Below are 10,249 nucleotides of genomic sequence, written 5' to 3'. Positions count from 1 at the left end.
GCGGACGATCACAACCTCGAGCTAACCGAGCCGAGCAGGCAGAGCAAGAAAGAAAGAAAAAGGGCAGAGAGCGAAAGTAAAAGTGAAATGTGAAAGGTAAAAACCCCTCCTTTTATAAGCCTTGGTTAAGGCGGTTCGCATTTATTAAAGGGCATGTACTTCGAGGGCCCTTGTATGGTGCCACATGTCTTTCATTAATGACAGACACACACTTCGAGGCAAGGGCGTAAGCAAATACACGTGTATCTCCAAGGGCCTAAGGGACATCCGTAAGGTGCTCGTGTACAGATTAACTCCTAAAGCGATTATGCCCGTCAAGAAGATCTGTTCGGCCCAAGCCGGACAGAATGTAGCGCAGGACAAAAATCTGTCAGGCTCAAGCCGGACAGAATATGGCGTATCCGTTACGCGACAAAAATCAGTCCGGCCCAAGCCAAACAGGATATGGCGCATTCGCTACGCGACAAAAATCAGTCCGGCCCAAGCCGGACATGATATGGCGCATTCGCTACGCGACAAAAATCAGTCCGACCCAAGCCGGACAGGATATGACGCAAATCGCTAAACGACAAAAATCTGGGCCGGACAGAATATGGCGCTATCGCTAAAAGACAAAAATATGGGCCGGACAGAATATGGCGCATCCGCTAAGCGACAAAAATCTGTTCGGCCCAAGCCGGACAGACGAATTTGCGGGACTGACAAAATTTTCAGACTGATTTCCAAGCCAGATAGACAAAATTTCCAGACTGATTTCCAGGCCGGACAGACAAAATTTCTGGACTGATTTCCAGGCCGGAATGACAAAATTTTCGAACTGATTTCCAAGCCGGACAGACGAATTTTCCGGACTGATTTCCAAGCCGGACAGACGAATTTTCAGGATTGATTTTCAGGCCGGACAGACAGATTTTCCGAACTGATTTCCAAGCCGGACAGACATATTTTCCGGACTGATTCCCAGGCCGGACAGACAGATTTTCCGCACTGATTTTCAGGCCAGACAAACGGCTTCGCCGGACAGACTCTCCCCGTTTAGAAATGTAACTCACCACACTTCCCCAAATCACTACAATGACTTGGAGAACTGGGGGGCAACTGATGGGGTATAAAAAACAGCAGCCAGTTAGCTGTCGATACGTGGCCCCGAGATGGCCCACCACAGGCCCAACTGTTGCACAAGGGCAATCTGGTAATTTCCTGAAGAGTAGGTAAATTTAAACCTATAACAAGTCGACACCTGTCCTGGGGTAGGTAATCCAACCACCCCAGGTTTCCCTCTATAAAAGGCCTTCCAGGGCTCAGAATCAAGGGTAATAACTTCTCACCCACCACTCTTAAAAACAAGCTCTGCACTCCTGCTCATACTGACTTGAGTGTCGAAGGGCCTGTCCGGAGTAACGACTCCGGGTTGGTCTTCTGACCTCGTTTGCTCTTATCCAGGACTCAGTTCCTTCACTCCGGTTCCGCATGACTCAGCTCCTTCACTTCGGTTCCGCAGGACTCAGCTCCTTCACGTCGGCTCTTCGGGTCCTCCAGCTCAGCTCTTACGTCACTGCCGTATCTGTTACCGATTTTAGGCCTAACAAGATATATTAAATGTACTAACTTTTAGGGCACTAAAACACATAATATTAGTTATTCTTTCTTTTTGTACTCAGCAATTTCCCTTCAAGAAAAAAAAAACATCCTATTGAAGCTAGTGTTTCACTTGCTCTCGTTTTCCGGAATGAAGTCAATAACTTGTTTTAGTTCTCGTCCGAAATAGATGTTTAACAAACACAGAATAATGGGTTCGTTCTGCTCAATTTTTTTTATCTCAAGTCAAACATTCTCCTAAGGGGAATGATATCATCACAACCATATTTTGATATTTTCGCCAACCCATTTTTCTTTTAGTAATATCTGCCAAACTGTTATTACATTTCCCAAAAAGCCCTCACAAGCATGGTTTTAAATTTCGGTTTCGGCTAAAATTTCGGACTTATTCGAAACCGAAATTTCAGTCGAAATCCCAAAATTTCAGGTGGAATTTGGTACACGCGCACAAAATTTCAGATTTTTAGGATGAAATTTCGATTGAAATTACCGAAATTTCGATCGAAATTACCAAAATTTCGGTAATTTTTCGATAATTCCGTTCGAAATACTTTAACGCAATAAAATATGATTATTTTAATATCAATTTCAACGAAATTCCCGAAATTTCGAACGAAATTTAGCGAAATTTGGTAAATTTCGGGAATTTCGGTCCAAAATTTCGGATTTCGGTCGAAATTTAAAATCATGCTCACGAGTCAAATAAAGAAAAAAGACATCTAGGTTTATGCAAATATCAAATAAGGTTGTGCTGATAACATTGACGCGAAGTAAGTTAACAATTCGCGGTTCACCAGGGGGTTTCGTTTTAGAAACCCACCAATTTCTCCATTCGATTAAAGCCAGCTTTTGCTCGAACATTTGCCGCCTTATTATTAGTTTCTTCCACCCAAAAACCTAAACCCTAAAAAAACCCCATTTTCATCTCGAATTGCTGTTCAAAAAGTTCTTTCTGCATTTTCTCCTACAAAATCAAGTAGTAAGTGTCCCCCTTTTCATTTTATTCGCCCCCCTTCTCTCTCTTGTATCCCTTTTTCCTCTTAGTATTTGCTACTGTGGCTACTCTCAAAAGTCTCAAATCGCCACTTGTTTGTAAGAATGTCTCAAAGAGGATCTGCTATTTGATTCCATTTTTTCTTACTAGCAAAAACCCTATTTGGATATTTGCAAGACTAGGTTTGGAATTTTATCTTCGAACTGGGTTGGTGGCAGCTTTTGACTAGTGTAATTTTGGTTGGGTTGTTTATCATCACATCTTTTCCTGTTTCCCTTTTTGTTAGAAGTTTATATTAAAGTTTGACATTTTTCAAAAGATTGCTCTTTGGAGATGCCAGTGGACAGACAAATATGAAAGAAATTGTGACTATCCAAATCGGCGGTTTTTCGAACTACATTTGCTCTCACTTTTGGAACTTCCAGGTAAAGTTTCAGTTCTTCTCTTTCTGGTATGATTGTACACACATATTGAGTTGACCCATTTACCATGCTGAATAAGTTGGGAGCTTGATGAATTTTGGATCAGAGTTATGATGCATTTTCATTGGTAGACTGAACCAAATGTTGGCATTGAATCTTGGATTTGATTGTTTCTCACCCATCTCTATTTTTTTGGTATGTTGTGCTATGTCTAAGACTCTAGATTATTTAGATGAGTTGGATGCCTGGATGGTCATTTCTTTCTTTCCTTTTCCTTTGTGAGGCCGAATGATATCCAATGAGAAATGGGGCAAAATTTACAAAAGAAAAGAAAAGAAAAGAAAAGAAAATTTTAAACTACTCTATTCGTCTGGAAGAAGATCGATCATATAGGTGCTTGCTATCTCTTGGCCAATTGGTAGAACCATAGTTTCAAAACTTCCCTGCGTAATCTTTGACTACCTTTTTCCTTGCCTGAGTTCTTGCTCCAGTCCGCGTTTTGCCCTACTAAATCAATCAAAACTCCTTTGGCTCTCTTGAGTTATGACTCTGCCAACTGAGTAGTTGGATGCGTCAACCGAGTACTTGAGAGTGCCTTGCCGTGTGAAGTCCGTGTTTTGAAATACTGGGTAGAATGGACTCGAACATGGGCTCTCCTTGTAGGTTTATGCCTTGTGAAACAACCAGTTATTCCAAAAGCTTAATGTTAGAGTTTTTGTTATTTAATCATTTCTACTTCAACACTCCCCCTCACCTGTGGCCTCTCTTCTCTCTCTCTCTTTTCTTTTTTCTTTTTGTGTTTTTTTTTTTTTTTTTTTTTGGGGGGGGTTTTGAGGGGGGGGGGGGGGGGGGGAGGAGTGGCTGGCTGTACACGTGGATTTTTAATGTCAAGGAGTTGGGTTTAGAACTTAGGACCTGCCGTGAGGCAATAGCTTTGATACCATGTGAAACAACCAATTAATCCAAAAGCTTAAGCTGTTAAGAGTTGTTATTTATTCATTTATACTTCAACTGTTCAACATGCGTGTTTATTGATAAATTTAATGGACTGTTAGTGGAGGCGAGTAGTCAAATGTTGTTATTTGAAGAAAGAACTTCTCCCTTGACCCATGGGTATTTTCTTTAATTATTAACAGGATTTAGTATCTTTGCAATTCTTTCTCTCTTTCCTTTACACATCACCCGAAGTACGAACTAGATTGCTGATCTTCTCACTAAGGGTGATGTATGAGAATATGTATTCTATGCATACAGGGCAATCTCTGCCCCCATTGTAAATTTGTTTGCTTTCATGGTTTAATAAAGTTTATTTATTCATTCAAAAAACGTATGGAAAAAGAGAGAGAAAGAGAAGAAAAGAAGGAAGAAAGGAGAGGAAAAACATTCCTAGAAATCCAAAACTTGTGGAAACAATGAGACTTTATGGATCAGTTTAAAAGCATCTACAAGCATGAATTAATTGGTTTATAACTAGCAAAATCAGGAGTTACATGTAACTGCCTGTTGATATAAATTTGCAGTCTTTTTCTTATTCTTATTAATAAAGTTACCCTTTCAAAAAAAGAGGGGAAAATAAATTCCTAGAAATTGAAGTCCAATCATGGTTTAAAATTTGTGCCGAAATGTGTTGTTTTGATCGAAATATTTCGGTTTCGGTAGAAGCCGAAAAGAAATTCACATTGAAATTTACAAGATTTCGAAATTTCGGCAAAATTTCGTTTCGCGCTTATTTACAAGATTTCCTCTGAAATTTACAAGATTTCTACGAAAATTTTGGAGAAACCGAAATATTTCTATAAAATTTACAAGATTTTTTGCCAAAATTTCCACTAAAACCGAAATTTAAAACCTTAAGTCCCAGGTCGGTACATCTGGCAGAATGCTTGGCACCTGAAGGGTGAGCTTCTGGCGGTTAGCTTCCAACCCCTCCCTCGACTTGTAGCCTTTATATGTTATATAATATATACGTATATCAATATAAAAGAAATTACATCTTATTCCATTAGGGCCATCTATTGCTTCGCAATGATCGATGGTTGGACTATGCATGGATTTATTTATAAGACTTACATGAAAAGCAATGGGAAGGCATGTAATCATCAGTTAAATGAACCTTCTAACAAGGCAATGATACCTACTAAGATATTCGTACAACTCTCCCTTATTACTTCATAAGTTTACATTAGGACCCATAGGATTATCAATTGGTTTTGCTTCTAACAGACACGCTCTGACAAAAGATCAATGGTATACTTTCTTTGTAATAAAATGGTGTCAAGTTTCAATCGTAAGTGACTTCAGTGCCAAGGAAGTAATGTATCTTTCTAAGATCCCTTTTTTGCATATTGCTACTAGAGTGGACAATCTTGGTTAGCGACAATGGAAGCAATCACCCTAACAATTTTTAGTTTGGCAACTGAAGCAATCTTTTCTGAATAATCAATGTCAAATGTTTGTAACTTTTAGCAACCAATCATACCTTTAGGCTTTGAACTGTTCCATCAGATAGATACTTAAAAGTAGACATCCATCCATGGTTTTAAATTTCGACCGAAACCGAAATCAACAAACTCCGAAATTTCGGAAATTTACTAAATTTCGGCCTAAATTTCATTAAAATGTATTTTTTAATTTCGGCTGAAATTTCGTTACAAAAATGAAATTTGCTTTTTTTTTTTCCACAAAATTTCGGCTGAGCCCGAGACCGAAATCGAAATTTAAATCCAATAATTCATGTACCCATCTACATCCATATGCATTTTTTTTTGAAATGTAGTTCAGATAGATCTCACGTATGATTCTGTTGAAGTCTACATGTTTCATCATCAATAGCTTTCATCCACATCATGAGAAAGTAACTCTTGAAAATTACATGATATAACAAAAAAGAAAAGGGACATAGCAAAACTTTTATATTTATATTTTCCATTAAAAAAGCAGACCTTTATAAGAAGGAGAATCGAAGTAGACAAAGTTACTGATGGCATGCCGAGTACATGCCCTTTTACCTTTATGAATAGCTATAGGAACATGTGAAGTAATTTGATTAACCAGAGGGTTCTCGAATATGAAGGACGATTCAGTAACAAGTTGAGTCAATTCTCTTAATTTCTTCTTGTATAAATCTATAGCGGCTACTTTGGTTTTATTTTAAGTTCTGGAGTCATGGGTAAAGAAGCAACAACTTCAGATAGAGTACCACAATTCGTATAAGTTGAGGAGACAATGTTGATATGAGATCGGGTATGAGAGCCTAAACTAGATAATAAGGTGTATCCTCAATGAATGTGACATCAGTACAACCCCTTTTTTTGTAGAAATAAAATTGTGACACCAATATCCCTTCTGATTACAATTCAAAGAATGAATAAAGTAGGCACAACCAAAAACTTTAGGGGATATAGAAAACAAGGGACTTTTTGGAAGAAGAATTGAATGAAGAGACTTATAGTGCCAGATGGAAAATGGCATGCTGATGTAGGTAAATATATCAGAAGCGCGAAGCTCGGATATGGTGTTCGGATGTGTCAATTCAGCCCACAGTTAATGCCCAAAATACAAGTAGTGGCCATATGTTTAAACCCGTTATCTGCTTTCTAATTAGGGATTATGACACTGAACAACAACTCATCTTCCTGTGGCATTGAATTCAATTCACAAAGACGGCAATCACTTAGCAACTAATGAGCAACCATTCTACCCAAATAATACTCAGAATAATTCGTTCTGCTATGGAATTACAGATGCTAGCAATGCTTCAGGGAAAACACAAATTGCTTTGGATTAGGACCAATGAGGTACGAACACAACACCCATGCAAATTTCCACGTGAAACCGTTCTATGGAAATTTCAAGATGAGTTGCAATGGCCACCTCAACTTACAACTAGTAATATCCTTAAGCCAGAACGTTAATCAAACTGGTAAAAGCTCTCGGTTGGGGTAAATTCAAATAACATGCAATTCATAATCACATGTCCTGCCCATTTGAGTTAGTTTCATTTAAACACTTACCAAACCAGATTACATAGAGCTCCACTAAGTTCGATTGATGATGAAAATGTCATTTGTGGGGTTAGAAATAGCCAATTTCAATTGAGCTGGAGTGATTGAGAACTATCAAAATCGAGATACCGTGATGCCAATGTGAGATCCACGTACAAGAAGCGGGACAACTGAGTTCTAGTTCCAATAATAATTGAGCCTCAAAAACCCAAATCCAATGAAAATTATTGACAAAGGCACTTATAGGAGTCCAAGACGCAGAATTGATAGGATAAAATCTCAGCAATTACTTTCCATTCGACAGGGCAAATGGAGCTTACCGAGTTCAGATGGAGCATGTGAATCGCTGCTTGCAACAGAGGAAATGGTATAGGAGTCCAAGACGCCGAATTATCACTCGGAAATTCGCTCCTAGAACACTCCCAAAGACAGAACAACTTGGAATTCTCTCCAAGAAGAAAAAAATCCTAATTCTCCAATACAATGTTGTGTGAAAAAGATTCCTGACATGACAAAAACCTCCCTATTTATTCTAATCCCTACCAACATAAAAGGGCAAAACTACCCCTCATATGGACTATTCAATACACAAGCACATGCCCTGTTAAATGGAAATGGTGAAAAGAAAATAGCTCACCTACTTGAAATATTACCCACAATCTTTGGCCGAGACCTGCTCTACATCACATGCGATTAATTAAATAAAATGTAACTAGGACGGTATCTTCCCTATAAGATTTAGGAACACTCATATTAATCAATAAAGTTCAAACAACTTCAAGGACAAGCTAATGTTTACACTCAACCAATCTATTTTTTAAAGTCATGTCTACATAATCATCTACGAAAACAACAAAGTATTTATTACCTGACAATTTAGGATTCTTGCTAGTCCTCACATATCAAAATGAAGATATGAAAAAACGAACTTGTTTCCTGTTGAATAATTTATGAGTGTAGATTAGGCAATACTTGTAGTGTAGAGGGTATTATAGTCATTGTACCATGATTGCCCTAGTTGGCCTATATATATATATATCATTTACATGAGGAGCTCCCTTAGCGGAGACTCTCGATCCTCTCCATTCCTATTCTTCTTCCTCTTTTCTAACCCTAACTCCATTTCTAACATGTTATCAGAGGAAAGATCCTTGGGACAGAAAGAAGGAAAGAAGAAGAGCCATCTCCATTCACGTTTCACATCTCTCTCTCTCTCTCTCTCTCTCTCTCACACACACACACACACACACACACACACTAAAAACCTTTCTCTCGTCATGCTATTTTGCGCGCGCAAGTTGTTTTTCCCATTTTATTTTCAGACAATCTCTCCCCATAAAATCCCTAAAATCTCTCCCTCGGTTTATCTCTCTCTCTCTCTCTCTCTCTGTGCAAAATCACTTTGCCGCAATCCTTTTTTTTGCACAAACCCATCTCTGGGTTTGCTGTAAATCGATTCCCCTTATTTTCTTTCGTTTCTCGCAAACCCTAGTTTCTCTCCCACTTTAGAAAATCTCTACAAGATCTTCCTAGAATCTCTCTATCTTGTAAATCTTCACCCGTTATCTATGTTTTGGAAGTGCGCAAACCCCCTTTTGGGTTTGCCGAAAATCCAAACTCGAAGGTCTACATTTCTATTTCGAAAATCTTCCCAAAATCTCTCTCAGATTTTCCGTAACTCCATCTCTCTCCAATCTCACCCATCTCTCTCTGTTTGACTTGTGCATGTGCGCGTTCTTATTTTTCAGAAATAAAAATAGCCCATTCCCTTGCTTTAAACCCATTTTGGGTCTCCACCATCTATTCCTCTTTTCTTTCCCTTTTGAATCCCAAATCTCAACCCCAAATCTCTTATTTCTCCATACTTTCTCACTACCATCCCATTTAGGAAGAAAACTTCTTCCCAAATCCCCTTTTTAGCATCCCAAACTCCACACAAATCCTTTATTTATTTATTTATTTTTCTATATTTTTTTGGCTTGTAAGGCCTTTGTATTTGGTTAGATATGTCTTTTCTTGTCTTTTTGTCGTCTCCGGGCTGATGTAGTCTCGCCTAAGGGGAATGCTGTTGGTGATTCCTTGATGATCTTTGTCCTTCTTCGCATTGTCTTCTTTAATTGATGTACTTCACCATTCTCCACGTTGTCAGTTCTTCGAATTATTTGTTGTTTCTTCTTCGCGTTCTTGGAGTTGTTCTTGGCATAGTTTTACGCATTCATCGTGGTTTGCATTGCAATCCACTTTTTCATTGTCCGACTATATGTCTGGTCGGAAGCATGGCTTTCGACCTTATCTTTGCCCCGGGCGACGTGCTGTCCGCCGTCGTTGGTCAGTGTTTTCTCCAGGTGATAGTGTTCCCCATCGTTGGTTGGTTATCTGCCCCTAGCGACGTGCTTTCCGCCATCTTTGGTCGGTGTTCTCTCCAGGAGATGGTGTCCCCCATCGTTGGTTATCTGCCCGGGCGACGTGCTTTGCACCTTCGTTGGTCGGTGTTCTCTCCAGGCGACAGTTTCCCTCGTCGACCTTGTCTCTAGACGATGGTGTCCCCATCGTTGGTTCGTTATCTCGAGGCGACGGTGTCCTCCGTCGTTGGTTGGTTCCGATCACCTTTCCGGTGGTTGTTCTTCTCTTAGTGATGTACTGCTCAGCTGATGTCTCTGCTAGTGGTACTTCCCCGTTGTTCACTGCGCACGCCTTTGGCGTGCTTATTTTTTTCGAGGCTTTTTGATGTTTCTTTACTGCGGCGCTTCTGTTTGATTGTTGATCTCGATGTTAGACGTGGTCTGATTCAAGGGAGGCCCTGTTTTGTTTGCTCTCGCCGTCATGTTGATTCAGGTGGAGCTGCTCTTTTTGATGGCCGTTGATCTTGTTGTTGTACTCTTGTGGTCGTTGCTTTTATTATTATGCTTTTCATTATGTATTCACCACACAAGCTTGAGGAGGAGTGTTGTACCAAGCTGGCTGTGTATATGAGATTATTATACTTTTTTGTTGTATGGTTATTTTTATTTGCTTCTTGTAGTTTCTTTGTAGCAAGCTGGAGTTCCATTATACACTCCAGCATGAGGGGGAGTGTTGAATAATGTATAAGGGTAGATTAGGTATTAGGTATTATAGTTATTGTACGGTGATTGCCCTAGTTGGGCCTACATATACATCATTTACATGAGGAGCTCCCTTAGTGGAGACTCTCCATCCTCTCCATTCCTCTTCTTATTCCTCTCTTCTAA

The 10,249-nt window shown here is 39.4% G+C and overlaps 1 protein-coding gene across 1 annotated transcript in view; it reads left to right on the top strand.

Annotated features, from left to right (window-relative positions):
• The first annotated feature begins 2,337 nt into the window (after nucleotides 1-2,337).
• LOC143849942 (plasma membrane, autoregulation-binding site, misato segment II, myosin-like, tubulin/FtsZ protein) overlaps nucleotides 2,338-10,249 on the top strand; it is a 76,761-nt gene continuing 68,849 nt past the window's right edge. The window contains exons 1-2 of the mRNA XM_077359252.1: nucleotides 2,338-2,578; nucleotides 2,913-3,018. Coding sequence (XP_077215367.1) covers nucleotides 2,947-3,018 — 72 coding nt within the window. The 5' untranslated portion in view covers nucleotides 2,338-2,578; nucleotides 2,913-2,946. The remainder of the gene's footprint in view (nucleotides 2,579-2,912; nucleotides 3,019-10,249) is intronic.

The sequence above is a fragment of the Tasmannia lanceolata genome, unplaced genomic scaffold (genome assembly GCF_043159265.1).
Source record: "Tasmannia lanceolata isolate RefF3 unplaced genomic scaffold, GAP_Taslan_0.1 ptg000018l, whole genome shotgun sequence".
In the NCBI taxonomy this organism is placed as follows: domain Eukaryota; kingdom Viridiplantae; phylum Streptophyta; class Magnoliopsida; order Canellales; family Winteraceae; genus Tasmannia; species Tasmannia lanceolata.
This window is presented reverse-complemented; position numbering and strand designations above follow the sequence as displayed.